This window comes from Mycetomoellerius zeteki, unplaced genomic scaffold, assembly GCF_001594055.1.
Source record: "Mycetomoellerius zeteki isolate Tzet28-1 unplaced genomic scaffold, Tzet1.0 scaffold145, whole genome shotgun sequence".
NCBI classification, from domain to species: domain Eukaryota; kingdom Metazoa; phylum Arthropoda; class Insecta; order Hymenoptera; family Formicidae; genus Mycetomoellerius; species Mycetomoellerius zeteki.
The window spans coordinates 3047952-3065849 of record NW_017256393.1 but is presented as its reverse complement, the minus strand read 5'-3'; the positions used below and the strand labels follow the sequence as shown (position 1 = coordinate 3065849).

The 17898-nt window shown below is 36.0% G+C and overlaps 1 protein-coding gene across 1 annotated transcript in view; it reads left to right on the top strand.

Annotated features, from left to right (window-relative positions):
• cac (calcium voltage-gated channel subunit cacophony) overlaps positions 1-15558 on the top strand; it is a 190101-nt gene extending 174543 nt beyond the window's left edge. The window contains exons 25-35 of the mRNA XM_018462586.1: positions 70-554; positions 868-972; positions 1047-1150; positions 2371-2427; positions 6886-7097; positions 7377-7725; positions 9937-10064; positions 10956-11134; positions 11681-11713; positions 13497-14022; positions 14346-15558. Coding sequence (XP_018318088.1) covers positions 70-554; positions 868-972; positions 1047-1150; positions 2371-2427; positions 6886-7097; positions 7377-7725; positions 9937-10064; positions 10956-11134; positions 11681-11713; positions 13497-14022; positions 14346-14385 — 2218 coding nt within the window. The 3' untranslated portion in view covers positions 14386-15558. The remainder of the gene's footprint in view (positions 1-69; positions 555-867; positions 973-1046; positions 1151-2370; positions 2428-6885; positions 7098-7376; positions 7726-9936; positions 10065-10955; positions 11135-11680; positions 11714-13496; positions 14023-14345) is intronic.
• Positions 15559-17898: the final 2340 nt, after the last annotated feature.

The window sequence follows — 17898 nt, the reverse complement described above, 5'->3', positions numbered from 1 at the left end:
CACAGTTCTTGTTTCTATTGACATGACATGAAAAGCGTAATAGAAATGCTCAAGATGCGATTTTCTCAGGTGTGCCACGGGCGAGGCTTGGCCAAACATCATGTTGTCCTGCGTAAAGGGCCGTCCCTGCGACCCAAAAGCCGAAAAGTCCGAACAGGACGGTTGCGGCTCCAACATCGCCTACGCCTACTTCGTGTCGTTCATCTTCTTCTGCTCATTCCTCATGCTGAATCTCTTCGTCGCCGTCATCATGGACAACTTCGATTACCTCACGCGGGACTCGTCGATCCTGGGCGCACATCATCTTGACGAATTTGTGCGGATCTGGGCTGAATATGATCCAAACGCCACTGGTAAGATTCACTACACGGAGATGTACGATATGCTAAAGAATATGGATCCGCCGTTGGGGTTTGGCAACAAGTGCCCAAATCGGCTTGCATACAAGAAACTCATCAGAATGAATATGCCGGTGGACGGTGATGGCAAAGTGAACTTCACGACAACGCTGTTCGCCCTCATTCGCGAGAATCTCAGCATAAAAATGCGATGCGGTGAGTCCATATTTATACATAGAAATTTATGTGGCATAGAAAAGGGAAATGATTACTGTCATTTTGCAGAAAACAATTGTTGATTGATGCAATTTTTTTTCAATTTCTTGTATCTTTCATGTGTAGTCAAAAATATTTTAAAAAGCGCATTTTCATAAAAAATATTTTTTTTTAATTACATCATAGCATAGACGTTACCAGAAAATAATATGTCTTATTTTAAATACCATATTATACATTAATTTTTTTTTATTTTTTACGTTATAATACCAATTAATCATGCAAATAAGTCCAACTCTTTATTTCGTTCCAGCCGATGAAATGAATCAAGCCAATGAAGAGCTGCGGGACACGATCAGAAGTATTTGGCCTTTACAAGCGAAAAAGATGTTGGACCTTTTGATACCTAGGAATGAAGGTAAAATTCGCTCTTCTTTACTCAACAAGACATATTTTGCAATATATAATGATCGTGTCATTTCTTCCTTCCAGAATTGGGTAGAGACAAGCTCACCGTGGGTAAGATATACGTCTGCCTTCTGATACTCGAAAGTTGGAGATCGACGAGGTTTGGTCAGCTAAAGTCTGCCGAACAGGTGAGCCTCTTTTTTTTCTTCTGTCAAACTAACTTTTTCATGAGAACGATAGCAGGTCCTAAAGATGCATTTCTAGTATTAAGTTTCTTTCGTGATCCTTCATTTACGATTTTCTTTTGAATTTCGTTCGATTTTCTTGTTTCCTATTAGACAAGTTTATGAAATGAAAATACGATATAAATCGACATAAATAAATATTTATTAAATAAATAATTCTATCTTGATTTTTTAAACTATCACTGCAGAAGAAATAAATTGGAAAATCGAAATGGAGGATCTCAATCAAGAATGAAGTGAATGATTGCCATTGGCTTCCTCGTGATAGGGCCCGTGCGCGAATGAATTTACGAATAGAGTATTTTTTGAAAATTTCGTATAGTTTAGCTTGTCACTCGGAGCTTTAATACCATCATGTAACTTTTTTGAGCACAGATGGAGAAATCTCCAAAAGATAGATATACTTGAATTAATTTAAATTTATTAGATTCTGGCTAAATATTTAAATTGTAGTCTTGATATCTCACAAAAAAGTTTATATCAAATTTTTAATGAAAAATAAATCTAATTATACATATATGAAGGAATAACGTTACAAGAAGAAAATAATGCCTTTCCACTTGTGATCCCATTAAAAATGGGACAACAAAAACAACAAACTATTTAGTCGAATTATTTATGCACAATTGTTCTCTTTATTTATATTAGCTAAGTCAATGTTTGTAGAAACAATTAGATGTGATATTACTTGAACATTGTATCTCGAAATTTGTGCAAGTAATTAATATAGATTATCTGCTTTCGATCTACCGATTGCTATTAATATGTTTTAAATAATTTGTTAATATAAATAATTTTTAAGATCGATGTTGAATTGAAAAAAGTTACATTTATATTAATAAAAGAATTTTATTTAATGACAATCGGTAGATCGATTGGACAACAATATTTGTATATCATAGAAAGCCTGAAGATACTGAATGAATTTAAATTAGATTATTAGATAACAGAGAACACAATATTTATTATTTTTAATTGGGTATCTCTAGAACAAGAGAATATTTACAAATTCTTGAGTAAACGGATTAATGACATCTAAAGAATAGCAGTTAACAGTAATAATTAATTTACCGATTGAATTATTTTTTTAAATATACTCAAACCGGAAGGATGTTCACACAATTTTCAATCATCTCCTTGTGTCTTTTCTCTTTATTTTCCAGAACGATAACGATCTTATCGATAACGATAATGCTGGGCAAAGTCCTGCAGCCCAGGCGGTAGTACTTACTTTTTCTCTTACTTAATATCTTATCTTAACACTATTTTGTTTTTCTTTTGGCTGTACAATTTGTGTTTTTAAATTTTAACCACATTCGTCCGATTCGCATTAATACTGCAAAAGTTTCTTCGATCTCTTTATCGACATTTAACTCTAATATTTCCATAAAAACTCATTACTTTAAAAAAGAAACGAATCTTTTGCAGCATATAATTCATTTTTTTTCTAAAATAACACTTTTCACACAGTCCAATTTTTTCTATTTCACTCTTCACTCACATTATCCAGAGGCACACACGATGGATGCAAGAAAAATGCATCACGCATATACAAAGTGTCTCACGTAATGCGATTTATGCGAATTACTTTTCTTTCTTTAAGATATATAAATAGTCTTTTATATTTTTTGATAACTTTTTTTATATCCTATATCTCTTTGATATTCTAAACAATAAAATATTTACGTGAAACATATTGTGCGAAATAACTTGTAAATTAATTTTTATTTTTTATTACATATAGTAAAACTAATGCGCCTCTGGTATGTCTTTTTGTATTTTACACTGCACACAATTTTTTTTTCATTCGTCATAAGTGTATACAATTACTTTCGACCTGTCTTTCATTTATGTAAAGTAGCCCTTTATTTAACACTAATATAATCATGTACACATGTACACACCACCAAAGGCGTAGCGAAACAGCTGTTGTCATCAATATAGTCATACAAAATCATTATCGTACAATATCAAGTACAATATATTTAACGAATAAGTTGAGTGCGCACATGATAAAACTGTAGAATTATATTTTTAAATTAATTTTTAACTTTAAAATAAACTTGTATTGCATAAAATCTTAACGTAATATTAAGTTATCATATATTTGAAAAAATTTAAAATTATAATATATAAACAGTTATATAACCATGTTTTGAAATTAGGGAAAATATATCTTTGTACATTTTGAATAAGTTTATAAAATTTAAGAACGCAAAATATCCACACAGAGATAGAAAATTTAATTAACGATGAAAGGTAGCGAGAAAATGAATAGCTGTTTCGCATATTATACATTAACACGGCAATACATTTTAGTCTATCTTACTTAGGCACTTATCATATTAGATACGTAATTCCTAATAGATCTTTAATCAGGCTCGCACACGAGCTAGTCTTTAGATACTTAGTGCCTTTCTACGAAGAGGCTTTTTTCTTTTTCTAATCGCACGTTTCCTTTTGTCAAACTTATAGTTTAGGATAACGTCGAAGAATAGCTCTCACTTCGATCTATATATCACGAAGGGAAGATGATCTCTTCTCCTTATAACTTTCAAGGTCCCGCGTGTGCGAGCGGCTCCTGCAGTGATATATATGATTGTAATACGTTGTCAGAGTTGTTTTAGTCGTCGTGTTGTTGCCGACACGTGGGTAACACGTAGCTACATACGCACGTGTACGTGCGTGTAGAATCGGCTCTTTGTCGACCGGCAATACCGGTATAGTTATGTGTAAGTAAATGACCTTATAGAGCTCCATTTCTTGAGTCTATTTAGAGCGAGAAGTAGCCCGATGAGATAATCGATTCTCGAACGTATATTTATATATATAGTCCGCCTTTTGCCTCAATCTACGATAAATGCCTCTTAGACATGTACACTCTTTTCTTGCCAGCCTCTTTTCGATTAATTAAACATATAGTTTGGCGATATTCAATTATTTTTAGAGCGTGACGCTAGATACTTCTTTTTCATTCTACCGGACTGTCCATTTTGCTCACGAGCGTTTGACAAATATCTCTCTCCTTTATTTAGCTCAATACAAATTTTTTAAAGTAGAAATTGGAATTACATTGCTCTAAGCATTTCAACTTCGCGCTTGTTACAAGTTCAAATAATATAAAATTTCTAATAATAAAAGATTATTAGCCGTCATGGAACTATTTGTGGAATAATTGGTACCTAATTAAATAGTAATTAAATTTTCTAAAAGTCGTATAATTAATTTTATTATTAGAAAATTTTTACATTGTATTATTTACGCGGATATCGATTGCCTCGCTTGGTCTTAATAAGAAAACAGATTCAGGATCATCTAATATCTAAGTAAGTAAAGTTAAAAACGGTCGATTTTCGCTCCCAAGCCACACCTGAATAAACCTAGAAAAATCATCGTTTAGGTCCTCAGAAAACAGGAAATAACAATCGTTTGTCCAGGAAGTGGTGGGAACGTTGCTAGAATGGCTTAAATATAATAAAAATGACATTATTCACATATACAGTTAATAAGTAAAAAATGATGATTTTACCCAGAAACGTAAGTACATTCTTCATATAAAGATTGCGGACTACTTTAACACTATCTAGGATGCACCACGTGGAGGTACAGTCCGCCTAGTATTCCTTGACAGAGATCAGGCCCCCACAGTTCGTCACTCCTGTAGTATTTAGCGACTCCAAACCCTCTCTGCCATGCTTGCGTGCGTGCGCGCGTGTGTGTAATAAATAAACGATGATTTTTCTAGGTTTATTCAGGTGTGGCTTGGGGGCGAAAATCGACCCATTTTTAACATCCTCTTTTAGACGCTATGAAGATTGATTCTTCTAGTTCATCGTTTCTCTTCTCTTAGATGCTAGATGATCCTAAAAATATCTTTTTCTTACGGTGCGAAGTTAATGCGGAAGCTGATGATAACGCTCCTGCTAGCTATTGCCGAAAAGATTCTTTTTTTTCTGATTTCTTACGAGTTTTACCCGCAGTAGTGTAGAGGAGATTAATAGGCACTTTTTTGATCAGTGATTTCATGAGTAGACTCGTAGTATTGCCCAACTTATCCGATCGCTTTCTTCTACTAGAACAGTTTTCCGCTTTCTACTAGAGCAATTTTCCGCTCTTTCAGTTACACGTCACACGTCATTTGACACACTCTCTATATTGTATACACATGCACACGTATTAACGTGCACTGACACAAGATAAATCAATCTTAACAATCTGTGATATAGTAAACTAAATATCTTTCCATATAATAACAATGTATTCAACTTTTGGCGAATAAGTTATCCGCCAAAATCTGCAAGTATCTCTGTAAATTGCTCCTGTAAATCGCGAATATGGCGAGCAACAGGGCGTGTTCGACGATGCTTACGAAAAGTATACCGTAAATGTTGATGAATACTTCGTAAACATTGATGATCACTTCCTCTCGTGGCAAGCAATTCGTAGCTCAATAGATGAAAAACGATTTATTCGCCTCATTTATTTGCATTCTAAATGTCTTTCGATAGATACAGCTCCTGTTTTTACAGATTTAGCAAGCACTTGACATATAAGCATCCGATATATGCAGGATGTCCCAAAAATGGCAGTTGTTAAAGCGATAAATGATAAAAAATTCGGTTTCACGAAAATTAAAGACTGAAATAATTGTTATTAAAATACGTATACAATGATTTTGAGACATCTCATATAGCGGCATGTCCTCAACCTTGGAATATACTTCTACTTACAATTAGACCCGTTTTTTGCATACCAAGCAGCCGATTTCAATTTTGTCCACGATTATTTGGCATATTTGTATGATCTTTGCGGAATGAACTATCCGTGTTCAACCTCACAAATATAAATTATCCGCGGTAGCTCGCGACACTAATAAGAAATGATACAAAAAGAATTCTAATTATTGTAACGCATAAATTATTTAAAATAATTTATTGATTATATATAGAATATGTGCAGAACTAAGGTAGAACATCGGGACTTCATCCGTTTGCATGCTTACTAATAATTGCATTCTTGCAGTACTATTACGTCTTTCAAAAGATTAACCGCGTTTCCTTACTAACGCATTTGTGTCCACTTGTAACACTTTCGTATATGAGGGAAAAAGGGGAATAACATTTCTTTTTTTTTTTTTTTGTATACATAACAGTCTCGATCAACATATACAGGCTTTGCGACGCAATACAAAATTTGCCCCGCTGCAATACCGTTTACACTACTGTTTTTTGCAATTCTTGCATTCACACACGTTCTCTCGAACGTATATAGTAGTTCGAGATATGGAAGAGTCCGCCATAAAATAGACACAAGTAAACGCACCATCACGGCATGCCTTTTCTCTAGCATGGCCGCCTCTTTATTCTGAGAATCTTTCTCACCGTTTTTTACACTGTTGATTCTGGACTTTGAATGCTTCCGATCTTTATAAGCGTCTCATGTTCTACCACGATTTTTCGAGAGACCACCGACGAGAGGTAACGCTAAGAAAAAAAGCCTGTATGTGCCTGTACATATATGTATATATAGTTTATTTATATACATATGCCAAAGAAACTAAAAAAAATGAAGAAATAAAAGCGAAAAAAAAAGAAAAGAAAGAAATTGTTGATCGAAAAATGAGATCCCTGTCGATCAGCTCTGATAGCCAGTGTGCTTTCGCACGTTTCGCAATTTAGCCATCGGCCTTCTTCAACTGCCTGCTGGACATGGCGGCGGTAAATCACACCGGAAATAATCACGGAGCTGGAAGTAGGGCGAACAGTCTCGAACCGGTGATGCGACCGGCCATAGAAGCGAAGCACGAACGACACAGAGATCACACGGATGAGGAGGAAGGGGCCCTAGGCGTCCTCGCAGCCGCCGAGCACAGACGTCAGCGTAGCATCAGGTATGTAGTTTTTTATGTATAATTTAAAAGTAAAATGCATTAAAAAATATTACAGAAAAGATATAAGATAAATGATATTGTAAAAAATAGTTTTTCTAAGAAACTTAATTTTTTTTAATTATATTACTTTTAAAGAGAACGATGTAGAAAAATTGGGATTCATATAATTGTCTATTTAAGAGTTAATAAATTTACATTGCTTTATAATGTTTAGTCTATTTATTGTCAGCATATTTCTTTGTCAAGAGTATACCAGGATAGCGGTTACTTTGATTTCAGAAACAAAAAGGTGAACTGGAAGATGTCTCGCCAGTACGATATACTAGGCAGCAGCGGAGAGAGTAGCCAGGGAGGGGGTGGGTCTGGGGTTGTACTCGTAGTTAATGGCGAGGATCGCGCCCCCGAGCTAGAGCCATTGCTGGCCGAGGTGCCCTCCCAGCGGGATGATCAAAACAACTACTACCACGACCATCACCATCACGACCAATACTACTACGATACCGACAATGATCAATACTATGACCACCACCAATACTACCACCATCACCATCATCATGACCACCGACCACCCTCGTACTACCAACACCAGAACACCTACGCACCTCGCTCCTCGATCCATTACCACAAGGTGTCGGCTCGGTCCAAGATCAAAAGATTTTCCTCGGTTGTTCGAGAATGTCCTCTCTCCCTTGACCCTATTGGAAGTAGATTGTGATAAAAGAAGCCGGAAAAGACCCTGTCCGTTATCTCGCTCGAGATGTGGTCACATATTAATCGCGATTATCGTGTATACGATACGTTTAAGATGTGTTAGTTTCGTAGCAAGTACAAGATGTTTCTGAAATGCTCTTATTTCCTTGAGATCTTTGGCCTTCTTTCTGAAATTGACATTATTTTGATTTAAAAAACATGACATTATCTTTGATCATTTCGACTATAAAATTGATAGATTTTGAATATAATAATACATCAATTTTTATTCAATTAAATTAATTTATTTAATATATAAAAAACAGGTTTTTGCATTAGAGATCATATCTATCATTATTTTTGCTTTTTTTTAATAGTACAAAATATCTTTGTCTATACGCCAAAGCATTTACTTTTGACATCAATAATGCGTAAAAATTTTAACAATTTAATAATGAAAATTTATCGAAATACAGAAACATCCTGTAATCGAATATAGATCACGTAGACTGTTCTATTTTACCTGAAAATAATTCTAGATTATGATTTCTCTATCGCGAATTTGCTCTGCTACATTGATCTAAATTAGGATGCTATCTCGCACTTATTGTTAGTATTGTAATTAATTGTGTCACCAAAAGTATTTTTAGAAAATGTGACCTTCCCCCAAAAAGTTCTTGTAATGAGATCTAGATAAATGATGAACGCTCTTAGATAAAGTTTCGTTAGTATGAAATTAGATTTCAAAAAACAATTAAACTCCCGCTAGAAAAATCGCAAATATTTATGTTTAAATTAGATTAGGACGAATCGTCTTAGATAAGCCAGCTAATTGACGTTCTCTACCAATCCGAGTTTCAAATTTTCCAATCCTGAAAGGATAATTATTCAAGAAGTATCGCGCGGATCGAGAGGTATTGCCCGTGATGTCGTGATCTTAAGCGCTCAAGACCGATTCACAGTGGAATCGGACGAAATTTTAATTTGCATTGGATGGATCATGTGCTCTCACTACTTATCAGTATTGTGTAAATTTCCTTCACTGCTCGCTGAAAGAATCGGTCTTGGCCGAATCGATCTGGATCTCGTTGAGTGTTAGTGCTCCTGTAAATAATAACGACACTTAGAAAAACAACGCTCTAGCGTGAATACCACATAGAGAAATAGTCACATGTGTCACCCGAAAGGTCTTAGCGACTCTTCTCGTGTCGATGCATAGAACAGTTCCCACCCCCTTGTCCCTTGCTGCTTTCGGCCTTAGGAATATCGCTGGAGCAACGAAGCAGTCAACACGATCGCACGACTGCCTCGTTCTCCTCATCTGTAATGTTTTATCTTGATTCTCTTTATGTCCACGTCCTGGTAAGTAAGTAAGATAGCACACTCTTGCGAGAGAGACTCCCGTCTCGAAGATAACGGATACCTTCCTTTTTCCAATTAAGCGATCGGAACTTATTATCGAGTGCATGTGCATGAGCGAGACTTTTCTAATTTGCATGCCATTCAACACACACATATGTATGTATCTCTGTGTGTGAATTATTCTTATTCCGCCTTATCTCTTAATTTCTCCTGATTTTATGCGAAGCTATATTTAACTTTGTTAGTCACAAAACTATATGCTAAAAATTACAAAAAGAAGCAGATCGCACGTGTCTAAAAAAAGTATTGTTTTGCACATGAGTTTTATCTCGTGTTCTTCTCGTGTAATTCATCGATGTAATTATCACCACGGTATTAAATCACTGTGATATTTTGCGATAATAAAATTGATAGCCGTCAGTGTAAAATTTTACCAATGCTATTAATTTTATTAATAAAAAAATATGTTAAATATTTATTCAATTCTTTAGTTCATCTAAACTGCTCGTATTCCTCACTACATTATGCATATGAATGATATTTAATTAACCATAGGTCTCTAACATAAATGAGGCAAATGATAAGTCAAACGTGCGTCTGCTTTTGAATTCCGGAGACAAAAGGCATCTCGATAGTCGTGTTACGATAGTTCCTTGTTCGGAACGCGCAAATCGACAGCGCGATATTGCTAAAGACAAAGAACCGGCAACACCCCGACTCCCCGATTCCCAATCCGATTCTGAATTACACAGACAAACTACTAAGTCGAAAGTCTGTTCTCGTTTAGGAGCAAGACGTTATACCGTCCGACTCGCGTGCTGGTAGCCTCGAGAGTCTAACACATCCTGGTGACAGAGTCCTTCGTCCGCATCCCTCGGCGCTCCTCTCTAGACGTTCACGATCACCAAGTATAAGGTATTGTAGTATGTAAGCAAATGAAATCTCGAGAAAAAAATCACGCTATATATGTATATGTACATGTCGCGTACAATTTATTCGTACACATGTATGTGTACGAAGAATTCCAAAGGAGGACCATTTGTAGACGGCCAATTATAGTCCAAAATATATAGTAAAAATATTGTATTTGTATTAAAAACCGGTCCACTCAAGTCCTTGTTAAAAAAATTTTTGAATTTTTAACATATTCGAGTTAAGTTAATTTAATACAATATGATTGTTATTTAATAATAAAAATATTTTGTGTTAAATTAATATTTAACATTTCTAGTATCAAAATAACACAATTTTGAGTAAGTGAATAAATAACATAAAAATGTATTTTAAAATATTAATTCTAAAAATAAATGAATATAAAATACGTATTAATTTAACATGTCATAAATGCTAATTTTACTTAAAAAATATACAATTTTACAGTTTGCTTATAAATTGTATCAGTATCACGTTTTTTGAGTTAATTTTTTTATATAACATTTGTAGTAACATATTGTGTAAAATTTTGTGTAAAATTAACATAAAAATTTGAGTGGACCATTTAAGACACAGGTGAGATGTGTTAAATTTAACACAAATTTTTTAACTGTGTAATTTGAGAAACGAATGAAATCAAAGTCTAATGTATTTCAAACTATAAAATGAGAAATTAATGAAAGATATAGTATATTCCAGTAAAATATAGTACATTAAATTCGTGGAAACTAAACTTTAATATAATAATAAATTTAATATAATAAACCACTGAATCAAGGATGTTCAAAGACACTGATGTCTTTGATTTTCTAGTACTTGATCGTTATAGACATTTTTTTTTTTTTTCTCATTCGTTGTTGTCATAATTTGCAGAAGACACTCGCCAATAATGCCTAGATCGCCATCGCCAAGGCGACAAGGCCGGTATGACCATCATGGTCATTACCACGACGGACCAGGGTTTAGCGACACCGTTAGCAACGTCGTCGAGATACAAAGGCACACTCATCATCCCCATGCGTCACAATATAATCATCGGCATAGGATACGAGGTACGACGTACCGGCGATAATTCCGACCAGCGAAAGCCACGACGGTGCAACGATAAGTCTTTTTCACGGAACCACGACAGCGAACTCTGTTTCGTGTTAGTCATCCCCAACCGGTTTCTCTATCTCATTGTCTTTTATCAGCCTGGAATACTGCGAACACAGCATCCTTGTATTTACTCTATCACCGTATCACCGATATACCTTCATTCTCTTGGTGTTATTTCTATTATATAATTATTATTAATTATTATTGATTATGATTATCTCCAACCGGCTTGGTGATATATTTATCGTTTCAGAAGTCACTACGAAAATAGCGCCATTATTTACCGTTCTATTGCATTCTTGAAAATTGTCGTTTGCTAAATTTTGTAGATTACAATCTGTTTGGCGTTCAGCGGAAGCAACGAAAGAGAGTTCGTGGTCACGGTTTTATAAAAAAACATGAATGTTGCTATAATGTTGATTTTACTCGAGGCAGAAAAGCTCTGTGTGATACTCGATGTAATACGTTTCTTCGTTCTGTTCTGTTATGCGCCTACACAGACTATTACGACCACTGCGACTATTACGACGATGGTAATTTCTTTCACAACTCTCCTCTTCTTCATTCCCTTGTCTCCACGATGCAATTATGATGTTACTACATAATCAATACGATCGTTTGGCTTTCACTATTTCTTCGTTCCATTTTGCAATGATACGCATTTACACGTATACTCATACACAAACACATGCAAAAGATATCACAAAATGTCAACGCAGTAGAAGTTTTCAAACAATCAATACGTACAACACTAATATAGCATCAATGTTCAACACGTTTACATCAAAAGCGTTTCTTTTCTGGTTGTTACTCGATGCTTTTTACATTAGAAACGCCGTTGAGATTGTCAAGTAGCTTTATCAATCAAGAGAATTGACTAATCGATCGTTGTAGGTAGTATATCCTATATTGGATCGTTACTATAATATGTTAATGTGTAATTATTTTCATAGTGTGTTCAGTTCTTAAATACAATCCGCAAATCTTATTTTATAGATAGTTAACGCGGTATATATGATTTAAAAGATAACATTTATATGCCAATCGTGTTTTTATACATCAGCGTGTTTAATTAGTTTGAAATCCTACTTTTTAAATAATTATATTGTTACGTCCTTGTGTCTCCTCACAGTACTTAATTAATATGAGACAGTCGTGATATGAAGCAAAAACATCATCTCTAGAATTGATAAATAATTAAATGATAAACAAAAAGACATCTGAGAATCTAAGCGGATTGTGCACGCGTTGTTCGATCATACAGCTTTTTCAATCATTAGTCTTCGCATTCCGTTAAATTATGTTCTGTTGTGTTTCATAGAATTCCACATGAAATCATTATATTCGCCTAAATCAATTTCTTTCATTTCCGCGAGTATGGGAGTGTTTTACGAGTGAATTCGTAAACGGCGCTCGGGCGTAACGATATGAATTATAAAATACTATATTGAGCATAATTTATAGTTTGTCTGCAAGAATTAGAGAGATAGAGGATTTTGCACATTGTTAAGATAACGCAACTGTTATAAAATTATCACGATTATTGATGCACCTGTAATTTAATAATTAGTATCGTAGAATGTATGCGCATGCTACATTAGATGCCTCATAGAATTTGAACACAGTTAATATTTAGAGCACCGACACCGATGTGTTTGCATTACTGATTCGAGTGATTTCACAGCATTACAAACACGAAATACTACAAGCATGTTGCATTAATCCTCCTCCGGATTTGATAATTTCAAGATAACTAGCACATATATTTGGTATTTTTTCATTAATTTTCAAAAATTATATTACGAATCATAATGATTAATTTCGCAAAATGTAGAAATAAGAAAAATATTACAGGAATATACTCCATTATTAAATTAAGTTTTCATTACTACACATTAAATATAGTTGATATTCTTCCTTGAAAAAGAAATAATAATTAGTCTTACAAAAGGGTTAATCAATATTAATAGAGCTACGTTATATTAATAATCATTTATTCGTCAATCCTGAATCCTTTCCGATAAAGCGAGCTCTTCGAATTTCGCACAGAGACCGAGTGATTGAATCTAGATTAATTTTATTTCATCGTAAGTCCTTTAATTAGACAATCGAACGATCAGTAATATTGAAAATTGGTAACATCCGAAAATTGTCCGGTCCCCAATATCCGTATCGGGTTCCTAATGGCTTTTCAACACATGCTTATGAGTTACTTGTCGAGCAACCCTTGCGCCGTGTGTCGAAAAAGCCCCGCCGCAACGATTGTGCCACGCGTACACAGTACAGACAGAAAATTTTAATAAGCGTAATTATTAGGTCCATGGAGCGCGTCGACGAGTCCGGCCAGGTCGCCAAGTCCGGTTCACAGGATCGAGCGTGGTGGCCATTATGGTACGACTAGTCTGGAACAGCGTTCGAGGAGCCCGAGCCCGATAGGCAGTGGTCGTCCGCGTCATCATCGCCATCATCCGCATCAACACAGTTATCCGGTGCTGGTCGCGAGAAGAGGCCAGGGTCGCCGGTTGCCGCCGACGCCGAACAAGCCATCAACCCTACAGCTGAAACCGACCAACATCAACTTCCCCAAGCTGAATGCCTCGCCTACTCACGGACCGCATGGCATGGCACCGAGTGGACTAACCCACGTGCCAGTGGGACCTGTACCCGGTCATGTTCTGCAGCAGCATCCACATCCGCCGTCTCACATGCCATCTTCCATGCAGTCGAGTCATCATCCGTTGAGCTTCGAGCAGGCTGTCGCGATCGGCCGCGGTCGTCTACTGCCCAGCCCGGTGCCCAACGGTTACAAACCACAACCGCAATCTAAGCAGAGAGCACCTAGGTAAGAAGATTTTCTCACCTCTATTTCGAATAATCTCATCTTCTATCATTACAATTAATTATTCTTATTATTTATTAATCTTTGTCTACTTTTCCTTGAAGTGCTTTTTTTAAGACCTCTATTCTATAACTTTTAACATTGTCGTTAAAAGTTATACAATAGAAGCTTATATTCTAAAGTTCATTGAGTTTACTAAGTTATGTAGTTTACAAATTGTCTTAATCCACTTTTGTCAACACATTTCTTTTAATACATAATCTATTCACTCTTCCTTTATAACTATAATAACGAGTTTTCATTAGACGAATAATGTTTTTGAGCAGGTCGAGACACTCGGACAGTGACGAGGACGATTGGTGCTAGCCAAAGTGGGACCCTGGACGGTGGTCCGGTGACGTGGACGCCCCCAGGCGTCTCAGGGTTTGCGCATGATAGTCGTCCACGTGGGACGCGCGTTGATTTCGATGTGAAAGTAATGGAAGAGCCGCGGTCGACGAGCTCGAAGCTCTTGGAGATTCCCTCCAGATTTCGACTGACCGAAGAACAGCTTCATGAAGGAGTTGTTTCAGTCACGACATTGCGGCGACCGAAAGAGATCTAAGAGTCTAAGAGAATTGAAAACAGGGCAAACGATTCCAGGCGGACGATGTTTGGAGCGATTTCCGGTGGCTGAACGCGGCGACCGAACAGGGTCAGCAAATACACATAGAAAATCGATTTCTCGCGAACGCACAGGAGAAATCGGCGAAACTATCACTCATACATTGACGTCGCACGAATTCGCGAACGAGGAAGAGTGCGACGTACGCGATTCTACGAATTGATCGAGGTGCAATCAAATGGCTAAGCTCGACGAATCTCGAAGATCTAATCTTGGAGCCTGGAGGATCGAGTCAGAAGTATCGGGAACGAACGATTGCTTGATGCGAGGGATTTGAAAGATGAATTCTATTCAATCGCTGTAGTTGAAGACGCTCTATATTGGTGCGAACGACGCACGATGAAGCGAAGATGGATCTCTCGAGATCGCGAGCGACGGCTACGTCGAGAGACAAGGTGGTAGGTTGCAGTGAAACTCGTCGTGAATGACAGTGATTGATTAATTGAGCGGACGTTCCGGAAGAGCTCGAAATCCTCCGATATTATATTCGCGAGTTAATATTTCGATCTTACCTCGGCTCGATCGAACGAAGACCGTCTCGAGGAAGACTTACTTTTTATACAATTTTCCGGAGGAGAGACTCATCGAACGCCCGAATTGCGCTGTGATCACCACGAAACGTTCTCTTACGTGCGTGTGCATTTATGTATGTATGTATGTCGTATGATCTTGTGCGTGCATGCATAAGAAAACCCCCTTCCCCCATAATTAGCCGGAAATCGCGACTGATGTACCGAATCATTCCACTTCCACTCGTGAAAGCGCCGATTAAGTAATGTTAATTGTTCAACGACGACAATTGAAGGACAATCGAGGGAGACTGAAGCGAGAGAATGAAAAGACGAAATAGTAGTTACGTAGTTTCAGAATTCGATAAGACTTACCTCGTCACTTTAAATTTTGAAAACTAAAAAATTAAAATAGAATTAAACAAAATAATTTGAAATGACGATGTTTTATTTTGAAATCTGAAAATCTGTTTTGTATTTCTTCACTTCTTCGCTGTAAGCATCGTTTGACGATTCGTCGGGAAATTCAGCTGTGCGAACAGAACGGACTGACAAGCTGGTGTTTCCCGATGAATAAAGAAACCAATGAGAAAAGAATTAATAGGATTAGAAGTTAGAGATTGGAAGTCGAAACAAAAGATTCTAATAATTCTGCCAGGATTTCGGTCAGCTCCATTTTGCCATTGACAAAGTCCCATGAACTTGAGATCCTAATCAAATGCGAATAATTAGAAATCGCTTCACCGAGAGAGAGAGGCGCAAGAACCGCCATTACGAGATACCAATATTGTTCGCAGTCGCGGTTCTTGTGAAATCGAAATGCGAGACGATTGTAGTCATCATAAGAGTAAACTCAAAGAGCAGAAGGAAGAAGAAAGCGAATGTAAACGTCGTCGTTAATTCGCGCGGATGTTGCCTCGCGATTAGTGCCAATCAACAGTGATTAGGAGAAAGTTCAGGAAATGAGGACCACGATCGAGAAATGCGCACTTGGAATACGGGGTGAAAAGGGTGAACAATAAAGAGAATCGATGACGTGGAGAGATAAACAATTCTTACCATACAGTTTTCAAAAGCACTCCTGTAAATTACTGCGTATAATTGAATTACAATACTTATTACTTATCACTGCTAATACCATTATTAAATTAACACCCGCAGAAAAAGAGATGAAAAACAGGTCCTTCACTCTACTATTACACTATTACTAACTACTGCTACTACCATTATTACTATATTACGATTTATTACCGCTACTACCACTACTATTACTGTTACTATTACTACTACTATTGCTGCTACTACTATCACTATTACTATTATTCTATTACTACAACTACTATTACTAAACTATTCTACTATCGTCGCTACTAACGCTGTTTACTATCATTATTGTAATATTAACAATAAGTGTGCTAATTATCGAAGCGCGCGCGATTCGTGAAAAATAAACGAGAAACATCACTTTACATAATTAATTTGTCTTCAAACTTCGTCGTCAATCGTACGTTTATACGACGGACGATACAAGAGAGTAAAAAAATAGAGAAAAGTCGAGAGAATCATTCGCAAAACGAAAGCTTGCTAAACAAGCACACGTATTCGAAATGAGTACGTAATAAAAAAAAAAGAAGAATCATTATATTATACATAAAGACATTTTTAACATACTGCCAATCGAGGTGTTTTAAGGAAACACACGAGAATACGTAGGTGTACATAAACGTACGTTTCTTTTTTTCCTGCGACACGTATAAATATTACGATATATCTGTACGTAAGTAAATGTATATACCCGATGAGCGAAAGAGAGAGAAAGAAAGCAAAAAACTGAGTGAATGGATGTAAAATAATTGAATCGATAAATTTGAGAAGCGAGGCAATTCGGCCATTACAATAATCAAGTCATCAGATAATGATGTTTCTTTACAAAGCATTTTATTCTTGTTTCGCTACTTTGATTTTTATATTTATTTATTTTTGTTGTCAAAAACAGCTTTTGAGAAAAACGTAAAAAAACAGGGCTGACTCACTTCGTTTCTTAAATGTTTCGATTGATTTCAAATGCGCTGTTCTGTACTTGTTTGCGTAATTTTCGTGTATCGGCTAAGTCAAAATAAATATTGCCACTACGTAACGTATAATTAATGTAAGTAGTTAATTCGAAAAAATGTATGCATGCAACGGAGAAATTCACGTAGGGAGAAAGAATGAAGTGAAAAAAAGAAAAAAAGAGTGATTGATTTTCCAGCGTGATCGGCATATAAAGATCCTTGGTGAATGAACGGGCGTTAATCATCGAAATTGTTTGTATTATTCAGCGATTAAAAATTCAACAATATATAATAAGATCAATTTTTCCAAAGAAAAGACTACAGACTTATCCAATCGCTTTAATATATTGTCTAATATATATATATATAGTAATGTAAAATAATAAAAATTAATAATAAAAGGATAATTCAAGAGAGTTGGAATAATTGGTGATTAATATCTTCAATGACATTAATTATTTCCAGGTCCAGGAAAATCATATTTGAATCAGAATTATGCTCTCTCTTCTAAAATGATATAAAAATATTATTTTGGAAACGAGAGAGATAGATACAGAAAGAAAGGGAGAGGGAAAAAGGATCACCGAGGATCTCGTGAGCGCATTTTTAGTGATGTATAATCGCGTATTTTCTTCCCTTAAGTGCTTTAAAA